This window comes from Etheostoma spectabile, chromosome 1 (assembly GCF_008692095.1).
Source record: "Etheostoma spectabile isolate EspeVRDwgs_2016 chromosome 1, UIUC_Espe_1.0, whole genome shotgun sequence".
Lineage (NCBI taxonomy): Eukaryota > Metazoa > Chordata > Actinopteri > Perciformes > Percidae > Etheostoma > Etheostoma spectabile.
The window spans coordinates 7,396,620-7,421,207 of NC_045733.1; the positions used below are offsets into that span (position 1 = coordinate 7,396,620).

At 38.8% G+C, this 24,588-nt stretch overlaps 1 protein-coding gene and 1 long non-coding RNA gene across 2 annotated transcripts in view; both read left to right on the forward strand.

Moving 5' to 3' along the window:
* Positions 1–646: 646 nt before the first annotated feature.
* LOC116691096 (uncharacterized) lies at positions 647–3,597 on the forward strand. The gene is made up of 3 exons (XR_004332425.1): positions 647–791; positions 2,292–2,295; positions 3,452–3,597. It is a non-coding gene; the product is annotated as an uncharacterized LOC116691096 (long non-coding RNA).
* Positions 3,598–17,627: 14,030 nt separating this feature from the next.
* The window catches only part of galnt18b (UDP-N-acetyl-alpha-D-galactosamine:polypeptide N-acetylgalactosaminyltransferase 18b), a 79,967-nt gene continuing 73,006 nt past the window's right edge, over positions 17,628–24,588 (forward strand). Inside the window, exon 1 of the mRNA XM_032514605.1 lies at positions 17,628–18,536. Within this exon, the coding sequence (XP_032370496.1) occupies positions 18,299–18,536 (238 nt within the window). The 5' untranslated portion in view covers positions 17,628–18,298. The remainder of the gene's footprint in view (positions 18,537–24,588) is intronic.

Below are 24,588 nucleotides of genomic sequence, written 5' to 3' on the forward strand. Positions count from 1 at the left end.
TTTCAGCAGAGGCAGATGTTAGTTGCTCATGCCTTTTCCAAGCAACAAAGGAAACAAAGTAAAGAAACAGAAGTAGTTGTGTAATTGGAAGCTAGAGACGCTTATCAAAGCTGCGCCTGGATCTGTAACCCTACCAGCTGGGTGTGGAGAGTTCCTCTCTGCTTGCCCTGATGGCAGAGATAAACTAACCTGCAGTGACCACAGGGAACATAGATTCACACTTTAATTGATTTTGCTTTTATGTTCTCTTCCTTAATGAAAATCAAATCAAAACTAAGCCAGCAGCCACTCAGTCTCTCTTTCTTTCTCTTTCCCTCTTCCTCTCTCTCTCTCTTTTCTACCTCCCCCCTGTCCCTCGCTGGGTTGCTTTGAAGTGTAAATCAGATTCTACTGATGTATGAAAGAGCAGACTGTACACCAGAAACCATTTCACAGCACTGAGGGCATGCAGGGTGTAACCAGATGTTTTCATGAAATGTATAGGTCAATAATGCTTTACCGTGTGTGTGTGTGTGTGTGTGTGTGTGTGTGTGTGTGTGTGTGTGTGTGTGTGTCAACAGCTACTTACCTTAGGAACATTCATGAGGCTACATAAACCATTTTATAGGATATAAACCATTATACTGATTGAACTCTGCATTAGTGTTGACGAACTGACTGAAGAGCCGGTTAATTAACCCCAGTCATGTCATAGTGTCGAGTCGAGTGCCATACGTCAATGAACCGACTCACTCCTGTTTTCTTACCTCATTGCTTCGCTCAAGCTGAGTGCGATTGGTGTATGCTCCATTGTAAACCTGTTTCATTCGGGACTCACTCTCAATTTTCACCAGTGTCTCTAGATTAAATCATGAGTCGCGAGTCTCTAGTATCATTAACTTGGATCAGTTGAGCCCTACTAAAATTCAATCTAAAATGATAACAGCACCACACACAAACCTCTTGCAACATTAGGTACTACTAGGTCTAGCCATCTTAGCTGCCAAAAGCTTTTAAACTTACAATTTTAGGCAACCAAAACTCCACAAGTCAACTCAAATGACTGAGTGAGCAGAGAGACAGTCTGAGACAGGTTATAGGAACTTCCCCAACATTGCAAGCTCATGGACCATGGGACTCACTCCAGGACTCATGAGTCACTCAATCAGTCGCGTATATATATATAGATAGATAGATAGATAGATAGATAGATAGATAGAAAGATATGTACATATTCAAATATTTGTTCTTTTTACTTATTCATATTATAATTTCATGTATATTGTATGTATGAATATTTTTACTAGTATTTCATTTATATTTACATTTTGTGCTTTGTGACTGATTTTGCTGCTGTAACACAGGAATTTCCCATTTTTCTTGGGATCAATAAACATCTATCTATCTATCTATCTATCTATCTATCTATCTATCTATCTATCTATCTACAGTGGTGTGAAAAAGTGTTTGCCCCCTTCCTCATTTCCTGTTCCTTTGCATGTTTGTCACACTTAAGTGTTTTGGAACATCAAACCAATTTAAACAATAGTCAAGGACAACACAAGTAAACACAAAATGCAATTTGTAAATGAAGGTGTTTATTATTAAAGGTGAAAAAAAATCCAAACCATCATGGCCCTGTGTGAAAAAGTGATTGCCCCCCTTGTTAAAACATACTATAACTGTGGTTGTCCACACCTGAGTTCAAATTCTCTAGCCACACCCAGGCCTAATTATTGCCACACCTGTTCACAATCAAGGCATCACTTAAATAGGAGCTGCTTGACACAGTAAGGTCCACCAGAAGATCCTTAAAAGCTACACATCATGCCGAGACCCAAAGAAATTCAGGAACAATTGAGAAAGAAAGTAATTGAGATCTATCAGTCTGGAAAGGGTTATAAAGCCATTTCCAAAGCTTTGGGAATCCAGCGAACCACAGTGAGAGCCATAATCCACAAATGGCGAAGACATGGAACAGTGGTGAACCTTCCCAGGAGTGGCCGGCCGCCCAAAATTACCCCAAAAGCGCAGCGACGACTCATCCAAGAGGTCACAAAAGACCCCACAACAACGTCCAAAGAACTGCAGGCCTCACTTGCCTCAGTTAAGGTCAGCGTTCATGCCTCCACCATCAGGAAAAGACTGGGCAAAAATGGCCTGCATGGCAGAGTTCCAAGGAGAAAACCACTGCTGAGCGAAAAGAACATCAATGCTCGTCTCAATTTCTCCACAACACATCTTGATGATCCCCAAGACTTTTGGGACAACATTCTGTGGACCGATGAGACAAAAGTGGAACTCTTTGGAAGGTGTGTGTCCAAGTATATCTGGCGTAAAAGGAACACTGCATTTCATAAAAAGAACATTATACCATCAGTAAAATATGGTGGTGGTAGTGTGATGGTCTGGGGCTGTTTGCTGCTTCAGGACCTGGAAGACTTGCCGTGATAAAAGGAACTATGAATTCTGCTGTCTACCAAGAGATCCTGAAGGAGAATGTCCGACCATCTGTTCGTGTACTCAAGCTGAAACGAACTTGGGTTCTGCAGCAGGACAATGATCCTAAACACACCAGCAAGTCCACCACCGAAATGGCTGAAGAAAAACAAATGAAGACTTTGGAGTGGCCTAGCCAAGTCCTGACCTGAATCCTATTGAGATGTTGTGGTATGACCTTAAAAGGCCGTTCATGCTCGAAAACCCTCTAATGTAACTGAATTAGGACAATTCTGCAAAGATGAGGGGGCCAAAATTCCTCCAGGCGCTGTAAAAGCCTCATTGCACGTTATCGCAAACGCTTGGTTGCAGTTGTTGCTGCTAAGGGTGGCCCAACCAGTTATTAGGTTTAGGGGCAATCACTTTTTCACACAGGGCCATGATGGTTTGGATTTTTTTCACCTTTAATAACACCTTCATTTACAAATTGCATTTTGTGTTTACTTGTGTTGTCCTTGACTATTGTTTAAATTGGTTTGATGTTCCGAAACACTTAAGCGTGACAAACATGCAAAGGAACAGGAAATGAGGAAGGGGGCAAACACTTTTTCACACCACTGTATCTATCTATCTAGATAGATAGATAGAAAGATATGTACATGTTCAAATGTTTGTTCTTTTTACTTATTCGTATTATTATTGTATGTATATTTTTACTAGTATTTCATTTATATTTACATTTTGTGCTTTGTGACTGATTTTGCTGCTGTAACACAGGAATTTCCCATTTTTCTTGGGATCAATAAACATCTATCTATCTATCTAGATAGATAGATAGAAAGATATGTACATGTTCAAATATTTGTTCTTTTTACTTATTCGTATTATTATTTCATGTATATTGTATGTATGTATATTTTTACTAGTATTTCATTTATATTTACATTTTGTGCTTTGTGACTGATTTTGCTGCTGTAACACAGGAATTTCCCATTTTTCTTGGGATCAATAAACATCTATCTATCTAGAATAGATAGCTGTTCTACTTCTGCTACTATGTGTGTAGTAATCTAGCTCATTATTGCCTCCACTGGAGTGTTGGTAGAATCAATCAGGAAATGGGCTACCTCGTGCAGCACGATTGGACCAAAAGAGTTGTTGAATAGTTGTAGAAGAACGGTTGCAGTGAGAGCTACTTGGTATGACTGTTTTTGGTGACTCAATTACTGAATGCTGTACTACTAACATTGTGAGCCAATCCCATGAGCTATTGTCATGTAATAGTCTCCTTCACATCTAGCAACATGAACAGACATCTTGTCCTGCAGACAATAACACATTGTCATGGTTAAACTGCACTGCCCGCTTAATTCTCTCATCAATGGGGAATTCATGAAATGCTCCTGTGTAAGTCATCAAAGTCTCCCAAACCTTCTTTATGTACGTGAAATGAGTTGTGCTGCTTCTGAATTTTTCCTTAACAACCAGATCACGTGAGAAACGCAGGATCACATATCAAGAAAATCCCTCTTGTCAGGTTCGTCCAATCACCTGCCAGGTATTTGCGTGAAGTGCCTACCCTTTCCCAAACAGTTATGAAGGTTTCCTATTATATATGGTTCTGTGTAACAAACCATATGGCGTGTGCATTTAGATGAGCGGAACCACACTGTCAAACTAATCTCAATGTGAGTGAGTGAATGCATCTTTATTCAACTAATGCTACAACTACATGGTGAAATGTGCTATTTTTGTCTTCACTTTTATTGAATCTTTAATTAAACCATACCTAAAATAGTATTATTCATGGTAGTTCTCACCAATATTGGCAGCAATGACAGCCACAGACGAACGAACATTTGACAGAAAACTAAAAAATGACTACACACATGAAAGTGAAAACACTAAACATAATGCTACTTATGCTATTCTCTATAATCAACAGTAATAAACAATAAAGGTTTCAATCTATTAGGCTACATTTACTGTTCATGACACTTGCCTCATTACACTGCTGCCATTTGTTTAAAGTACTGGGTAATGTTTATTGCACAGCTGTCACATTACAGCTTGTAACATGTTAATAAAAACTCGCATTTGCACCTGACTCTTATAAAGATGGACAGGCTGTACTTTTATAGATAAACTTATATTTGACTGTAATGTATTATTTCAAGCTGTCAGTTTAGTTTCAGCATTGATTGTTTAACATGCATCAGACGTATTCAACCACATGCCTTTACAGTATGAAAGACTTTGATGTATTATCATTAGCTGTGCAGTCAGCAGTATGAGCTGCATATGGCCATGCCAGCAACCGATCATTTTTCAAAGACTCATCACTCTCATTCTATATTAGCGCATGCTGTATCTTTGCTTTTGTTGTGATTCAGCACTTGTGCAGAGTTTTAAAGATTTCCTCTCAACACAATGGACGAACACAAAGTTGGGTAAGTTCAATACAATAGAGGATCATTATATATTCATGAGCAGCACCTGACGATTAAACTCCACACTTGTTTAACATACGGCGCCAGTTCTTTGCTGGATGACTTTGATTGTGACCTCATTTGTATTGTGTTTTCATATCACATTCTTTTTTTTAATCCTTCAAGACAGATTTTCCTTTTTTTCTCTCATTACAACAACACACAACCATGAACATGTCGGGTCTCAACTGCTAAAAGACTTTTCTGACTCAAAAGTGTTGAACTCATTATTAAGTAAGTCACCCACAGCCACAGACATGTCATCTTTAATATAAGTCAAAATTGTTTAAGTGGATTTGCTGCATGATTTTCTGCTTGTTACACCTTGTATTTAAGGAGGGTTTTTATTTGGACAAATTGAGGTTCAGCATGACATGTTTAGGCTTGTCATTCCTGGATTAAAGGCTTATAAAGGCTTATATAAAAAGGCTTATAAATGGGACGGCTGTGGCTCAGTGGTAGAGCGGTCGTCTGCCAATTGGAAGGTTGTTGGTTCCATGTCGAAGTATCCTTGGGCAAGAGTTGCCCCCGATGCTGCACCATTGGAGTGTAAATGTGTGTGAGTGTTTATCTGATGAGCAGGTGGCACCTTGTACGGCAGCCTCGGCCACAGTGTATGAATGTGTGTGAATGGTTCCCGTACAATGTAAAAGCACTTTGTGTAGTTGTTAAGACTAGAATATTGCTATATAAGTGCTACATGAGAACAGTCCATTTACATTTATAAAAAGAGGGATTTAAATCTGATTTTGATCGAGATTAACTTGAAGCGCCCAAGGGTGAGTACAATAAGAAAAAGGACACACTATTTTAAGAGAAATAAGTGTTCAGGGATAAAGCGACTTACTTTGTTAATTTACTGTGGTAATGACAAAAGGAAACCATTCTGAATATCATACTATTAAAATCAAATATACAAAGAATGTTCATTTTACACCAAAAAAAAAGCCTTAATTGACTAAAGAAATGATCTTAGTCCCCATTATGCCACACAATGCCTTTTGCCATGAGCATGAAAGGATTTACTCATCTTCACCCACGGACTAAACATGCTGCAGAGGCTTTCTCATTTTGGGTTATATATCTCAATGCAAGATGTCAAAAACTAGCTACTGCTTTAGTCCAACATTATTTTTTTATCCTGTTGGAATTGAGTCATGAATTACAAATATGATGTTCATCAATTTAAAAGATAATTTTGCAACTAAAGAAAGCTTCAGTTTGTTGTAGGTTTGCGTAGTACTACCTTGTAAACAAAACACACAGCATCGTAGTTTCAGCGAGATGTCACTCATGCGACTTTGGTGTGAGTAGTCTTTCTAACACAATAATTTCAGTCTTAATTCAACAGTTTTACAACAAACTGCAACTTTCTTAACTAGCAAAACAATCTTTTGAATTGACGAAAATCATATGTGTAATCTTTTGCTCAATTCAAAGAGGATCCTAAAATAATTTGTCTTTCCCCATTCACTATCATACATATGTTTTCCAAAATAAGGTAAACCGGAAGTGGAAGGACTTTGCATCTCTAAACCAAAGAATGTTAGTTGCGGTGTTGAACGTAAAGATCTTGGTTTTAAACACGTCTTTAATGTTGTGAAAGAATCACAGTTTTATGTTTAGGCAAAATTGAATGAAATGGAAAATTAATTTACTGTAATTCTGAAACAAGAGTCAAACCCTGATCTCTTAAATGAAAGGCTTGTGTTTCTTTGACCCATCCACCAACTCAAACTTCCTCCTTATGTGGAAATTTAGCACTCACTATGTCACTTTACTTTCTGCTTTGCTACCGTCACAATTATTTTGACCACTAGTGGGTAACGTCACTATAAACGTAAATATAGGTCTTAATTGCTGCCTGAACAAACTACCTATGGGAGTGTTTTGTGGGGGAGGACAGTTTCCTTTACTTTACTGAGTTTGGCCTGCATGAGAGATGAAAAGAATCTAAAACAAAAATTGTGAAAGTAGGACAAATAAAAGAGATTTTATGCTGGGCATTAGTTTCTGCTAATATAATGGTCAGTGATGATGAGTTCATTTCTGATCCTCTGCCACTGAGTAAAAGGCCACCAGACTGAAAATCTTTATCAAATTCTGCAGTTTGATCAGAAATGCATCTAACTGCAAAAATACTGCATAGAACATATAAATGTAAAAGTTTACTATTTGACAACTACAATATGACTTGAAAAAGAAATGTATTTGCAATCATGTAATGATGCTCAAATAATCTGTTCCATTAACTCTTCGTAAACTCCTACCCCTCATTGCTATTGTCCAGTCACAGATTAGCAGCAACCATAACTAGGCAAAGTAAGCCTGTCAAGCTTATGATTTTTCCACATTTTTTATTGCTTTTCCAAAAACACAAAAACACAACTGTAAGAGTGAAAGGAGCTGAATAAACTGTGTGTCAGTCTGCTGAAATGTAGTGTGGCGTGAATAACACGACAGATGGAGAAAAGAGAGTAAGTAAGGGTCTAGATGAAAATTCGACCCAAAAACATGCCCCCTTGGGAATTTCACCCAGGGACTTGTTTTATTTTTAACTGTATCACTAATATAAAGGCATGCAGGTTTTTTATATAATAAGCCAGAGATGTGGTTAAGTTTGTTCAGGTGGGTGAAGTTCATTACAAAATACAAGGGATTAAAATCCACTTCAAAACACATTCATCCAGATCTAAATTGGGGAGAGGGAAAACCTTATCAGAACTGCAGCACCAAGGGAGATGAGGGGGTCAAAGAATGTGGCGAGGTATTCCAGGGAGAGTCACCCCAATCACATATGGATTCGTATTTCTTATAGTCTGCGGATTCACATATACACACGCAACACACACTCACATCCCTTCTAAAAGCGATGCTTGGTCAGGTGCCTTTGGCTTTGTTCTTGACGCTAAAAGTCAAAGTGTTTAGATGCGCTTGGTCAAGACTGGCATTACCTTCTGATGCTCTGGGGGTGGGACTTTTGGCATCACTATTTTACGCTCTCAAGACTCTCATCTAGCCCTTTGGCATCATATGTAGACGAGCTGGGCCGAGACTCGTGGCGTTACTTTTTGACGCTCTGGGTCAGGACATACGTTAAACTGACATGTTTAAGATTGTGGGTGGGTTACAAAATGTATGTTTCAGTGACACGCGGTACAAGAAGAGAGACACAAACGGGCCACGACCTTGGGTCTCTTGGGTGAAAGTCCTGTGTTGCTTGACCCATCCACCAATCCAACCATCCTCTTTACCCAGATGTTTGGTCTTTCATACTATGCACTACTGTTATAGCTCTTGACACTACATCATCTTACGGCACAGTCAAGCTGCGGCTATTATAGCTGCTGCGTTCCACCCAGATGCTAAATGGTGATTTTTGCGTTGGTCTCCGACGCTGAGAGCCACTGACCAAGTGTCAGTATTTTATGAGTTGGGAGTGACAACGGGTTGGCACGTAAAGAGAGTGTCTCTGTCTGTATAAAAATATCAGATATCAAGAGGCCTTGTTGTATAACATGTTTACACTGTACTTTTCACATTCTATTCAACCTGTCACAAGGTGTATTGTTATGTTTTTTATAGTTTAAAGTGAGGTAGAGTCATCACAGCATAACAATAAATAATTCGTTAAGACTATTTTTCAGTTTTTCTCAGACAAAAGGATGTCTACAGGGGAGTGTAGTGTGTATTTGGAGGACCAAATGGAGCTTGTAAACTCTATCTCCTTTACATTTCTGCTTAAATAGTCTGCCAAACCTGAGTGCTGCTTCTCCACAAACCCCCTGTCATCACTTTCTGGTCATTTTTCTACATTAAAAAAACACTTGTCAATCAGAGTGCCAATCATCTTGCAGAATTGTTTCTCCCCACCTGAGAAAGTTAAAACCACTCCCCTCTTTGGTTACCTCTGGGGTTAGCTTTCCATGTTCAACCCTAAGCTCATTTACTTTATAATACAACCAAATTAAAGACACACACTTACTGCTTATTTGGTCCAGGCATTGTGCCTACCAATCTGTGGCTTTTTATTTTTGGTGGTTTTGTTTGAAAAGATGAGCTGCTGCACTTCACAGGCCCCCTGCTGAGCACATGTTATTAACACACGGATGTGAAAATGAACAGAGAGATGAGATAATAAAAATTTTTCTTAGTGAGGGAATGCTGTACTTCAAATGAGATTTCACCAGGTGGACAGGGCTTTAACTGACACAAAGCAAAAAAGAGGTTTTCCTTGCAGGTTCAAGGTTGTGGGTGTCAGGTAGACAAGGCTCGGCTTAAGTATGTGCTAGACACAATATCAAATCATATTAATATCAATATCATAACCTGCACAGCCTAACTTAATCTTGTACAGTCCTGAAACATTTACTACAAGGAAGAGTCTTAAGTGAAGAAGAATTTAGCCAAAAGTCATTACCATGAAGATACCCATTTCATGTTTTAGGGCTTGTTATTTGATGATATAAAGGCTATTCTTTTATGTAAAATGTGATTCATTTCTGATTATTTTCTCTGGATGAATGATAATGAGAACTTGAACTGTGTTTCAGGATGGGTACTTTTTTTGTGGCTGATTTTATTTGTACACCATGAGACAAAAGACAGGTATGTTGTTATGTTCATATTTGACAAATGTTTCACAACTGCAACAGTATTTTTTCATGTCTTTTAAATCCATGTGGGCTAACCATGTGTGCATGACACAATAAATTAATATATAAATTAAAAACTACCAGCATATGTATGAAATTGTGTTCATTGTGTTTTGTCCCCACCAGCTCCACTGAACACTGTATAATATATGCCAATCCACATATACAGAAGTAACAATAGACTGAGACTTAGACTTAGACGTAGACTTATCTTTATTAATCCTTTTGGGATGACTCCCGCGAGGACATTGAAAGTTCCAGCAGCAGTTTTAGCAAGAAAAAATAAATAAAAAAAATAGATAGAAAAGACAGTATAAAGACAACAAAATAACAATAATGATAATAATAACAACAATTTGTCAATAAACAAAGAAAAGACCATAAATTATTATTAAAGTGTCAGTGTTGAGTCCAGTGTTAAAGTGATTAAGTGACCAGGTGTGAATTTAAGTCCAGGTGTGCATGTATGTATGTCTGTATGTGTACTGTATGTATGCATGTATGCATGTATGAATGAATGTACAGTGGGTACGGAAAGTATTCAGACCCCTTTAAATTTTTCACTCTTTGTTTCATTGCAGCCTTTTTCCAAAAATCAAAAAAGTTCATTTTATTTCTCAGTAATGTACACTCAGCAACCCATCTTGACAGAAAAAAACAGAAATTTAGAAATTTTTGCATATTTATTAAAAAACAAAAACTGAAATATCACATGGTCATAAGTATTCAGACCCTTTGTTCAGTATTTAGTAGAAGCACCCTTTTGATCTAATACAGCCATGAGTCGTTTTGGGAAAGATGCAACAAGTTTTTCACATCTGGATTTGGGTATCCTCTGCCATTCCTCCTTGCAGATCCTCTCCAGTTCTGTCAGTTGGATGGTAAACGTTGGTGGACAGTCATTTTCAGGTCTCTCCAGAGATGCTCAATTGGGTTTAAGTCAGGGCTCTGGCTGGGCCATTCAAGAACAGCCACGGAGTTGTTGTGAAGCCACTCCTTCGTTATTTTAGCGGTGTGCTTAGGGTCATTGTCTTGTTGGAAGGTAAACCTTCGGCCCAGTCTGAGGTCCAGAGCACTCTGGAAAAGGTTTTCGTCCAGGATATCCCTGTACTTGGCCGCATTCATCTTTCCCTCGATTGCAACCAGTCGTCCTGTCCCTGCAGCTGAAAAACACCCCCACAGCATGATGCTGCCACCACCATGCTTCACTGTTGAGACTGTATTGGACAGGTGATGAGCAGTGCCTGGTTTTCTCCACACATACCGCTTAGAATTAAGGCCAAAAGTTCTATCTTGGTCTCATCAGACCAGAGGATTTTATTTATCACCATCTTGGAGTCCTTCAGGTGTTTTTTAGCAAACTCCATGCGGGCTTTCATGTGTCTTGCACTGAGGAGAGGCTTCCGTCGGGCCACTCTGCCATAAAGCCCCGACTGGTGGATTGCTGCAGTGATGGTTGACTTACTACAACTTTCTCCCATCTCCCGACTGCATCTCTGGAGCTCAGCCACAGTGACCATTGGGTTCTTCTTTGCCTCTCTCACCAAGGCTCTTCTCCCCCGATAGCTCAGTTTGGCCGGACGGCCAGCTCTAGGAAGGGTTCTGGTCGTCCCAAACGTCTTCCATTTGAGGATTATGGAGGCCACTGTGCTCTTAGGAACCTTAAGTGCAGCAGAAATTTTTTTGTAACCTTGACCAGATCTGTGCCTTGCCACAATTCTGTCTCTGAGCTCTTCAGGCAGTTCCTTTGACCTCATGATTGTCATTTGCTCTGACATGCACTGTAAGCTGTAAGGTCTTATATAGACAGGTGTGTGGCTTTCCTAATCAAGTCCAATCAGTATAATCAAACACAGCTGGACTCCAATGAAGGTGTAGAACCATCTCAAGGATGATCAGAAGAAATAGACAGCACCTGAGTTACATATGAGGGTCACGGCAAAGGGTCTGAATACTTATGACCATGTGATATTTCAGTTTTTCTTTTTTAATAAATTTGCAAAAATTTCTACATTTCTGTTTTTTTCTGTCCAAGATGGGGTGCTGAGTGTACATTACTGAGAAATAAAATGAACTTTTTTGATTTTTGGAAAATGGCTGCAATGAAACAAAGAGTGAAAAATTTAAAGGGGTCTGAATACTTTCCGTACCCACTGTATGTATGTATGTATGTATGTATGTATGTATGTATGTGTACTGTATGTATGTATGTATGTATTGTCCTCTCTGCCCTATTTCCTCCTCCCCCCTAGTGAGGAGTTGTACAGTATTGTACAATATACTGTAAGATTCAAAATGCTAGCATTTAATGCAGACTTGTTGAACTAGATTGCATTAGATTGTACAGGTACATGTGATATTGTGTCCACATTAATTAGATGTGGGAGGCTATTCTGAGTCTTGTGCGTTGTTTGCTGGCTGGCATTTCACTTGTTTCATCATGTATTACAGCACTTCATTTTGTCATGTGTATGATTATGATTAGACAGATCTAGATACGTTTCTTTTTGCCCTCTCCCTAAGTCCTCTGAGACATAATGTGATGAAAGGCTCTATAAATAAATGAGCTCAAACTCAATGTGATTCTCATCTCACAATTCCAATGTCCACATTGCAGTGATTCACCTTAATACGTTGGCTTATTTAAAAGTACAAATATTCAAAACACTTCAGTGTAAAGTAAAAAAAGGACTATTTTAATGAGATTTTTTGCCCTCCAGCTGTTTCTTAACAAGGTGCAGGTGATGAAACGTCAGATGGAGACTGATAGCTCAGGTGTAATCTCCATAAAGAGTACAATAATTAGAAGAATATCAGCACAGGTATTGCAATTTTCCATGTGAACAGTTTTAAGCAGAAAGAAAGTTTTTTTTCTATCATGACATATATGAATATGTCTGTATAAGTCTATGATCAGAATGGCATCCATAGCAAAGCTTTTTCAAAAATAACAGACAGATTGGTCCTGACAATATATTCCATCTTGCATAAGACCTCCTGTAAGCCCTTTTCTATTGACAGACTGAAAGGGGGACCTCTCACCAAATAGCTCAAACTCAATTGGAAACTAATCTAGCAGAACATTCAACTATCTTCAGGAACCCCATCACGCTATTTCATTCTAATTTCACACACAGAACATATTTTACTCCCTGCACATTGCATAAAATGAAAGCTTCACCATCACCAAACTGCACCCTATGCACACCTTGTGTTATATGGTGTGGGACTGCCCAAGGGTTACAGTGTTCTGGAGGATTTCAGAAATCCTATCAAACATACTGTCCAAAGCCATTCCTAACATGCCAGAAGTAATATTACTTAATGACAGTTCAAACTTGGAACTCTGTATAAAGCAGAGACATGGCTAGCTGGCAACACAAATGCTCGTATCTTTTTCTATTTTTGTTTTCCTTTCATGATTGCTGGCCAATTTTGTGCTGATTAATGCATGGACATTTCTGATAATATTCATCCTTTTTTCTAATTTTTAACCCCTCCCCCTACATAATCATGTTAAAATATAAATAAAAAACACATTTCAAAAAAGGGACAACAGACCATAGAACGCCGTAGACGTGTAAGTAGTCGTGTAATATAGCATGATGAAATACATTCCTGTGTATCTACCTGTAGGTTAAACTGATGCTGAAACTGAACAGATACTGTTATAAATCAAAAAGAAACCCCTGGAGAACAGCATTACACCTGGCACCAAAGTAACTATATTTATTTCAAGGCTATAAAGATTTTTTGAAACTCAAAATAATTGACTTCTCTTAGGCTCCTGTGCAATCGGCAGTGTGTGGCAGTTAAACATGAATTAATTGAAATGGATCCTGTGTCTCGGGGGAAATTTCCTTTTTCTTATCGGTCCTCCCGCCCTCGGAGAGTTCAGAGTAAAGGGTCAGCCTCCCACACCATATGAAAGGTGGATTTGTGTCGACCATTTCTACCGTTTAATGGGTGGATTGTGAGGCAATCAGAGGGTAATCCTCAGAACTGCACCTTTTCAAGCTGGTTCAATGTCTTTTCTCTGCCCCAATGTGGACATGTTCTATAATTTATAGCAGTTAATTAAAGGCATCACTTCAGAAGTGGTTGTTGTAAAATATATCACAATTATTTACTTATCTTCATCGTCAAGGACTAATCCTTACATGTTGAGTGTGTGGTTTGTTGATTAATGGCCACTGTCTCCACAGCTGAGGAACTTACTGTGGTAGTGCCTTTGTCTCTGGGACCTCGCAGTGATGATTACAGGATAACCTCTTACACACAGTAATTCATCAGCCCACAAGAAGAGCATTTGTTCAGACTGAATGTGACAGCTGCTCGGACGGGTGGATCACTCAGTGAGAGGATGGCAGATCCCTAATACCAACCTCAGTCCCTGCGGCTGGCTCCAGTTCAAAAGAAATCAATAGAAGTTGCACTTCTTACACCTGCAGGTATTACTGGCTTGTCCATTAAATGCGTACATGGCTTTGAGGTTGTCATCACGACAACATGCAGTGACTGTGAGCACAAGGACAGGTTTCGTTTTTTAGTATGCCCATTAAACATAGAAGAGGGTCGTAAATAACATGAACATGAAGTGCAACAAGGGCTGAAACTACTCATACATCATCACACTGTAAGTTAGAAAACAAGCTAATCTTTGAATTGGTCCTTCAATGTAACTGTCTGGTGACTTAGCCCGAGATAGAATTTTCTCATTATGATTTCAATCCACTTAAATTGTGTTCATCTCTACACAGTGCACAGTTTGCAGTCTGAGAAACATCAAGCAGGCCATTTGAAGTCAGTGGAAGGATATTTGATGAGAGTAATTAAATGTTCCTCAGATTGCAATGAAATGTTTCTCTAGCTCTCATGTCAAAAGCAAATTTTAGGTGATCTGAAAGTGGAAATGGCCCACAAAGACCCTTAATGTGAGGTAACTGGTGGTTGAATATTGGTTTGTTAGATTTTTTTCTACGATGCTACTAACATGCTAGAATGCGAACATTTTCTTGATTAATTGTCATTATACTTTGGGAAAATCCCCATCACAATATTCTAGAGCAAAATGATTAGTCGATTGATCCATTAGTCAGTCGACATGAAAGGTATGGCCAATTATTATTGTTTGTTTTTTGGGCATGTTGAGGCCTTCATTTTTGACAGGACAGCTTAGACTTGAAAGGGGAGAGAGGGGGAACAGGATGCAGCAAAGGGCCACAGGTCAGAGTTGAACCCTCAGCCTCTGCATCAAGGCCTAAGCTTCTTTATATGGGAACGCACCTTACCAGGTGAGCTACCCAGGCGCCCAATAGCCAAATATTTTGATGAACTATTAATTATTTAAGTCATTTTTCAAAAATGACAAACACTCTCTGGTTCCAGCTTCTTAAAGCCGTAGTGCGTAGTTTCTGTTGGCCCCATGAGGAATTCTAAGTAATGACAACAACACTGTTGTTGCATCCACATGACGCAAATCTTTGGTGATCACGCACCACTCCCCTCCTCTATGCAGCGCTAGTAGTGTTTATCCCGTCAAATCAAGGACAACACCAAAGAAATATCTTGTAGTTGTTATGTCCTCTTTGTCTCCAAAGTTGACTGGTGCTGTTGTTCTTTCTCAGTGGTGATGGAAAACACATCACTTGGGCCCTTTTTACACAGACGTGGTTATTTTGACAAATGGAGACATTTCCCTTCGTTTGTGCCCTTCGTTTACAGGCAAACGAAGAATTCGCCTCTGAAAACGAGTCTTTCTAATACTCGGGCAAGAGTGGAGATTTTTTTAATCTTCGTTTGCGCGTTTGCATGTAAACTGAGACAAACAGAGGTTTAAGTAGCCAAGGAAGTGAGAGAGGTGAGATTGAGAGGTTGAAATGTCCGTTTACAAAACTAGCCACCCACGTTTAAATGTAGTCTTGAGCTGCTGCACGACTACACAATTTTGTAAACGTAGCCATACTGAGAAATACAGAGAGAGTTGTGGAGCTGAGAGGCTTAATTAACTTTGTATCAACTTATTTTATATTGGCTAGAATATAACGGATAATACATAGTCGCGCACCATAGCTTTAAATGTAAAGATTTGCTGCTTTTCTATGTTTTATTTTGTTAACAACTGAATATGTCTACGACCACTGATATATCACATTGGGTTTTGACAAAGAGTAATGGACATTTCTGACTATTTTCTGATGTTTATAGCCCAAGCGACTAATCTACTAAATGAGAAAATAACTGGCAGAATAATTGATCACACCAAGCTGACGTCTTCAAATTCTTTGCATTGTCCAACCATCAGACCAAAACCCAAAACTATTCAATTTACAGAGATTTAAAACAGACAAAAGCAGAAAATCCTCATGATTGAGAAGGTGAAACTAGAAAATGTTTGACTAAAAAATATATATATATTTTTTTATTCTATTGAAACATAAGATTGCAGATGGCTTTTCTGTCAATTAACTGAATGAATTGACTAATTGTTTCAGCTCTAGCAGACTTGCATAAGTGTAATTTACATCCTATCCAAAGTCAGCATTTCAACCTTAAATAATGTACTTTCAGTAAAAGACTTGTTCCATAAATTGCAACTGGAGGGCTCAAAATCCTAAAAACAGTTTATTGACTTTCAATATAATCTTGTGGGTGAAGATAAGATGAAATGAGCAGAAAAAGGCAATAAATACTTTTTTGTCACATCAGTGTTAATAGCAAAAAAGAAAAACCCGTCATGTTGCAAACAGAAGAAAATACTTTTTTGCACTCTGGCAGGTCAGTTAGCTGAGATGAATGGGCAGCATGCTCCTGCATTGATCATCTCACAGCCATAAATGGCTGCTGCTGAGCAGGCAGGACAGAGGAGGTGGTCTCTCATAAGGTCTGCCGATGAAAGGGTAAATTAGGTAACACTGATGCTCTTTGACTGAGAAAAAAATGAGACAATTATTGATGCCAAAGCATGTTTTAAATAATGAAGCCACATTGATATGCACTTGCGTTGACAATAATCAGGTTTAAAGTGTTTTTTTTAAATGACAGCATATTCACAGCTGTTTCATATTGTTACTTTGTTCGAGGTGTATTATATTTAGCAGCAAAGATGATGATTTAGTTGCATTTTGCTCTGAAAAGGGAGTGATCCTGTAGTTGTCGAGGAAGAATACTGTACGGGAAATCAAGTCTAATAATAATGCTGTTTATTCTATTAAAGATGTATTATATTGATGTAACATTTATTTTTCCCATCATAACATGCTTTCACTCTGGCATTCTGGTGTGTTAGCTGTCTGACAGATTGGATGAAAAAGGTTGTTATTAGCAAATAATCATCTGGCAAAGATGATATTGGAAATTACCATCAATCAAGAATTTTGATAAAAATATAGTGAAAGATCATTCAGTACTGGATCTTTCAGTTTCCATGTTCATTCAAAGGTTCTTCAGTTACGGACAAATGCAAGATGTCCTTAAATTAATAATATAATCGGATGTTCTTAAAGAGTAGGAGGACGGCTTGCAAGAAATGACAAGTCAACCAGCCTCAAAAGAAAAAAAAAGAAACAACTGTCAGACACAGAATCCAGAGGTACTTCAGTAAACATATCAGACTCCTTCATACCGGTATATGAGTATCAGTGCATGGTATTTTGAAAGTGAACATACACAAGACCTTTTCAATTGCTACATTCTGAGCTTAATTTTTTCGTTGTGCCATTTAATGATCTTTCATTGGCTAGAGAAATATCCAATTAGGTATATACAACTCTAAACAGGAAATTCCACTATTTAACATCCAAAAATTGTCTCATTCCAGAAAAACAATATCTATAGGCTACAGAAGCAATAACCATGCCATTGTCTCACCAGGCTCACCATGCAGGTGTTGCAGGTCTTCATGCTCACTGTATCTACAGCATTTGCGCCCTTTGAGCAGGTCTGCAGTAATTATATTTCCCTGCACTGGTCTAATTACAGCAGCGCGTGAGTGCAGCCTCTTCTCTGCATCCTCCTCATATGGTGAGTTGGACCCGAGCCAGACATAGAGCCCAACATGACCCCACCACACCTTGATTCCTCACGGAGACTCCGTTGTCTCTATCTTGTGGCTTGATCCTGAATTGCAGCAAGACATCTACTCTTTCATGTTCGTTTGTATTTCATCGCAATAACTCCAAAAGTGTTTTCTACTCTTGCGTGGCACTGTGAAAGAAAAACTGTCAGATGTTCAGCTGGATTTGTCTCACTGCTCGAGGAAAGAGCATTACACATCAAATGAGCAGTTTAAGGTCGGTGTGGGGGCAAATATGTCGCTCTTCGGACAGAAATAGGTCTTTGGAAATAGTCCGGTCAGATCCACTTTCACAGTGAATCAGTGCGCAGCGGGGACGCGTGCAGCACGGAGGCTGTCAGTCCTCACCAACCCTCCCATTGGCTGCAGCAGGATGCTCGGTGTGTCTCCTGTTTCCTTGATCCTCACATTCAACTGGAGCCGTCGGAGGTTCGCAGTGGAGCAAGAGGGCGAACCTTCACCTGTAGATATTTGACATTAACCTGTGTCTAACCAGGGACAAAAACCCACACGGCACTTTTGAAGTGAAGGCTCCGCGCTTCGGATATTGCATCGCTGCACAGTCGCTGGAAATAACTTCAATTTTCCAGTTTTTTGAGGGCGTCTGTCGCCCTGTCCTCAGGTTTGACGGTATACTGCAGGCTGTATGGAGGGATGTCGGCATGGCTTGCACCAGGAGAACCAAAACTTTGGTGTCCACATGCGTGATACTGAGCGGCATGACCAACATTGTTTGCCTGCTCTATGTCGGATGGGTAACTAATTACATCGCCAATATTTACATCAAAGTTCCGATGCCTTTACCGGAGAGAAAGTTAGAGGGTGACAAAAGAGGGGACACTCTCCGGATCATGGAGAGGCTTGATCGGCTGGAGAATGTGGTCAACCAGCACATACAAGGTAAAGCCTCCTTCATTACTTCACCTGCACCTTCACCATCTTGGCTCCATTAGAATGAAGTTTGAATAGGCAAATTGCTTTGCTTTTAATGTGATTTTTCAACAAGGTGCATTTGTATTGTCTGTTTCGGGAAATTAATACAGCAGGAACATCTTCTGTCTGGTAAGATCATTGGAGAGTGTGATAAAGACAAAGGACTGAAAGAAAAGTAGCATTTCCTCATGGAAAGGATTAGTTCAGTGAGGCAACATATTTAAGAATGACACTACACAAGAGCAAAATAATTTGTTATAATTAGGCTGCAATAGCCTATAAGCCTATATACTGTAAATCTTATATGCCATAAATAGAGACACATTAGATTAAAGGAGAAATCCGGTCATTTCTACACGTAGCTCTGTTGTTTGTAAATTTGGAGTGCTGTCAGTACAGAGAAAAATGAAAACAATTGGTGCTGCCTACACCGTGTTATCCTCCTGCTAGGGTTAGCACCCAACAGGCTTAAACAGGGCAAGTTTTAAACATGTCTTTAGCCTCTTAATATGTTCAAAATGTCATTGAAAGTGCCTACCCATGTAAAGTGATTCCTTCCGAGTGAACACAGTGAAACTGACTGCTGTAGATGTGACCCAAATGCATGAAAGTTCTGATAATAAAGCTGTGTTCAGTTTCTGTGTTGAGACGACAGTTAGAGAGCTTAGGGACCGTCTACAAAGTACAACACAGAGATGAAACAAAAATATGTAGGCTATCAATTTAATGATTAAATAAGGTAGTGTCTCCAAACTTACCTCAATTATAACTTGTCTCTTGGTAGATGTACTACAGAACTTACTTAAAAATAAAAAATAAGCATATGCTTATTTTTAAAAATATGTTTTATCTCTTTTCTGTGTTGTAGTTTGTAGAAGGTCCCAAAGCACTCCTTGCAGTTTCAACACCGGACCTAAACAGAGCTGAATTAGCAGAACTTTCATGCATTTCTGTCACATCTACAGCAGTCAGATTCACTGTGTTCACTCAGAAGGAATGGCTTCACATGGGTAGGCACTTTTAATGACATTTTGAACATGTTTAGGTGCTAAAAACATGTTTAAAACTTGCCTTGTTAAAGCCTGTTGGGTGCTAACTCTAGCAGGAGGATAACACGGTGTAGGTAGCACCGATTGTTTTAGTTTTTCTTGCTACTGACAGCACTCCAAATTTACAAACAACAGAGCTAGAGTTGGAATCAAACAGAATTCTCCTTTGAGTCTTACTGTCGTTGAGCGCAGTTTAAAGCACGCTATTTAACAGTGTTGTCCTAATTTAAAGACATTGAAATAGTCTAATGTCTGTTAAATACTGTCAAATACATGATTGTGTCTTTTTATTATGGTTAATTTCAATATTGAACATTCTTTAACAAAAGTACACAAAATTAAGCTTCTTATATCTTGAACTCCACTCACTTGAAAATGTAGTGTGACACAACATATTGCATCCTTATTGAGAGCCAGAATCTACAATCTAAGTGCTACACTAAAATATAGGTACAACTCAACTTTTTTGTTCAGATTCCACGCTGGAGTCTGATTATGACTGCTGATGAGTTCCTAAGATAATTTTCCATTCATCCTTCACTTACTTTATATTTTAGAAAAGTCAATTGGGCATATTTATAAAACACTGCTCCTTCTTTATTATTTAACTCCAAAGTGTTCCGTACTTTGAGGAATGTCAGGAATCCTTTTTCTCAAATTCCTTCAAGCTTCTCCTCTGGTGTTAAGTTACTTTACCCTTGATCACACACAGTTAATTTCTCTCCCCTCTGTGTCTTTAAAAGAGCTATTCTTGTCATCACAGGGGCTCACTTTGGGCAGGTCCCAATCTGAAATGGCACATAGCTGGTGTAGAAGTGAAATGCAGACAGAAATCTGCTCATGCTGCTTTGAGCAATAAGGGCTTTGTGCTAAGCTCGGGTAAACATTCCTCCTGGAGACAGGTCTGCGTTTCAGCTTGGCACCCATAGGCATCTGCTGAACAAAGCTTTGTTCACGTGACTTACCACCAAACTAGTTCAACTAGTTCTAATACTTTGACAGGAAAGATAATGTCATAATAGATTTGTGCTTTAAAACATCTGCATTGTCTGGTAACCTTTCTTCAGGGATTTTCCACTTTAGAAGCAGTGATGGGAATTATATTACTTATATTACTTTTTTCAGTAACGAGTGATCTAATTGTTTACTCTTCCCATCTTAATAACGCCGTTACTGTTACTGCAGAAAAATGCTGCGCGTTACTATAATTGAAGCTGTTTTTTTCATCAGACCTACTTCAACTCTGAGCTGAGAGGAAAAGACTTTTTTTCTTCCTTGGTTAGTGGGCAGTGCACGAGACAAGCGCATAAATGCTAACAATTGGCTGAGGTAGAGTCAAATTTCATGGTAAGCCAATCAGAGGTTGAGTTGGTGTTCATAAACACGCATAGTCGGACACATAACAAACAACACAGGCGAGTCAGTCAACGAGAGACATGTATGTTGTTATGAAATCTAGGAGAGGGGAAACTTTTCCTGCTAAAGATTTCCCACCGTGGTCAGAAAACTTAGGCACTATGACTCTAGAGCGGCTACTCGCTCCGAAGCTAATCACGGTCACTTTCTCACTTCTCCCTCGCTCTGTCAGCCTCATATACACACACACACACCACACACACACACACACACACACACACACACACACACACACACCCCACACACACATATGCCAGCTCGACGCAAAAGTATAAACATCAGGCCACTTATGTTATTTGCACTACAAAGAGTGTATATATTTGTTATTTATTTTGCTATAGTGCTTAACGAGCATTATTTAATTTTGCCCAGTTGTGGCCTGTTGAGGGGCAACAAATATCAAAAGTTCCAAAACATCGCTGTTGTTATTTGTATCGATCTACTAGACATAATATCTACATACATGGCATCTGATTGGAGGCTAGTCTCACTTTGTCACACAGCAACATCTAAGAGTTTAGATTTGTGTACAGTTTCTGTTAATAATGTATTGTATTAAGTGTCCATTTCATTAAAATATTCAGATTCACCGTAAATAATTGAACATCCACATGTATTTTATGTTCCGTTAAAGAGGAGTGGAGGTGGGTTCACATTGGAGCATTTAAAAATGTACTTGAAAGTAACACATCAGTTACTTTCTGAAGTAAATTTTATAATTTGTAACAGAGTATCTAATTTAGTTACTTTTTGGAAGAAGTAACTGTAACTAATTACTTTAAAAAAATAACTTGCCCAACACTGTTTAGAAGTCCTTCATCTAACATTTAAAATAATTATAAAACAGATAACTTTGCTTAAAAAAAACTATGCCTGGAACACCTTTTTAAAGCGCACTAATTAACAAGTCATATCTCAGAAGTTACTGCACCTGTCCAAGACAACCTGATCTCACAGAACTTTACAAGATACAAGGTCTAGAACATTTTACTAGAACAAGGTCCCTTATCTCAAAATCTGAAGAATTCCGTGAAATAAACACGGCCCCTTAAGTTCAGAAAAAGGTCGTGGGTGGGCTTACGGTTCTGTGACACGCGGGAAGAACGGTACGGATGGGTTTAGAAAAAGTAGAAAGCGACTTTAGAAAACATTATGGGAGACAGATCCCCAGTCTCCCAGATGAAAGTCCTGTGCTTGACCCATCCACCACCACAATCAAACTTCTTTTGCGGATTTTCGGGCTTTCATACTACTCGCTACCATTGTCACTTCTTATGCTACGTCATGTTCTCATTGACTTTACATCGGCATTGTTTTCCGTGGTGGCCACACAGACTTTTCACACATTCCATGCCACCACCACGTAATGTGGTGTTAACAGTTTGTGATCATTTCACAGAGTTCTGTGAGACCAGGCTGGTCCAAGACATAGTCCCACGCATAACCCCATCTTGTCCTTTTGACACTTTGGTGTTGAATAGATTACAAACAGGATATAACGGGTTCATTAAGGAGCTTTAGAGGTGCTGGTAGGTGGCTATTTTATCCTAGCTGTTTCCCCCTGATCCAGTTTTTATGCTAAGCTAAGCTAACCTGCATTTGGCCATACAGTATCTTCATGTTTACTGTAAAGACATATGAATAGCATCAATTTAGTCATTGATCAATTTTCCAAAATGTCGAAGTCATCCTTTAAGAACTAGCTGTGGCTCACTGTATTTTTATGCCAGTTTTAAAAAAGAAAAGAAAAGAAGTAATGCTTGTCATACATTTTAACAAAATGACCTTTCACTTTAAGTACGAGCTATATTGTCTGGAATTCCCTGATAATTGCTTTGAATGCATCCCCTGCAAATAGAGACCCATAATCTGAGTCTGTTAGTGGCCGACGGCGTCAACAGTCAGAGAGCTTTGGGCAGAGCCAGAGAGTCATTAGTGCACTTACGACATCTCTAAAAATACATCTTTCTCCTATATCACGTTGTGAGACAAGTGCCGAAATTGTAAATTCTGGCTCTTGCATTCTGTAGTTTAGCACGGGGACTTGCACACTTACTCTAAAGGGTCCTGCTGCACTATTCACTCAGCCACATGTACTTTGTTTAGTGCACTACAAGACCAACATGAGCTCCTGCACCACAAAGCATTACTGAGAATGAAACATTAACTGCAGCTGACTCACTGTGGACAGACAGAAGAGATGTATCTGGTGTCAGGGTCTCACTCAGGGATGCGCAAAAATATTCCACTTCTCTAACTGTGTGATGAAGTTAAGTGGCCTGTTATCAGAATAAAGTAACGCGGCAACTGCACATAAACGTGGCTGAGCTCTTTGTTGTAATAAGTACAGTCAGCCGAGGAGAATTTATTGGCAAGTTGGACTGAGCAGGTTCACACACGCCCACCATGAGGGCTGATTGCTGTGCTCTTTACATGCTATTGCACTAAGTGACCATCTATAGAAGACCTTTCCAGCTTTTACATTAAAATACAAATCATTAAAGTACTTAATGTTTGTACATTTGTTGTATATACAGTACATTAAGTACTCTAATATATTATGCACAGACACATAATTGTGCAAATGTTTACACAGTTGTGGATATTACATTTTTTTATCAATTTACATACTGTTAGAATTCCATGTATAGTTTTGTTTGTTTTTGCTTTGTTTTACTGTAACACTTTGATTTGTTGACCTGAGTTATTAGCTGTTGCGTACACTAACTCTTGCAGGGATGCATTAAGCAGTATTGAATATAAGTGAATCCCGCAAGTAACAATTATTTTCATTATTTCACAAACTGTCGATCATTGTCTTGATTATTCATTAATCTATGAAATTGCATCTACTACTATTCAGAGCACACTGTGATGCCTTCTAATTTGTTTAGTTGTATTGTCCGACAGTCCAAAACCTAAAGATATTCAATTTACTGTTGTATGTGAAAAAAGCCCCTGTCTGTCTGGCACCTGTGCTTGAAAGATTACTCAAACAATTAGACCAAAATGTATATCGATTCATTTACCTCAAGTCAACTAATCGATTAATCGACTAATTATTGCAGCATAAGAATTTAATTAGATACAGTCAATGCCTCAGTTGCATTGTGATTAGTGTTTATGTATAAAAAAGCTAAACCAATCAAAACTGTGTAATTCTGATAATTAAATTTCCAATGCAAGGTTTACATTGTTAGTCTAAGAAAACAGAGTAAGATGTGTGTATGAATTTATGGTGTGTCAAACATGCTGTTTTATAAGGATGTTGTTCATGAAAAAGCAGTTTGTTTTTATGGGTTCTTTGACCTTTTGAAGATGTGTATTACAAGCCTGTAGTCTGATTGACCGACCACGAGGCCTTCGAGAGGCAGTCATTAACGCTGTGCTGATTTAGCTGCAAATGATGCTGACAGTTCCCAAGATGGCTTTAAGCTAATCCACCCGTCAAGTCAATTGAGAAGCTCAGTAATTCAGAGTTTGACGCTCAGAGGACAGTTACATTTGGATATTTATCTGATGTGATTTTCCAGAGCAACAAGTGCAGCTGTAGA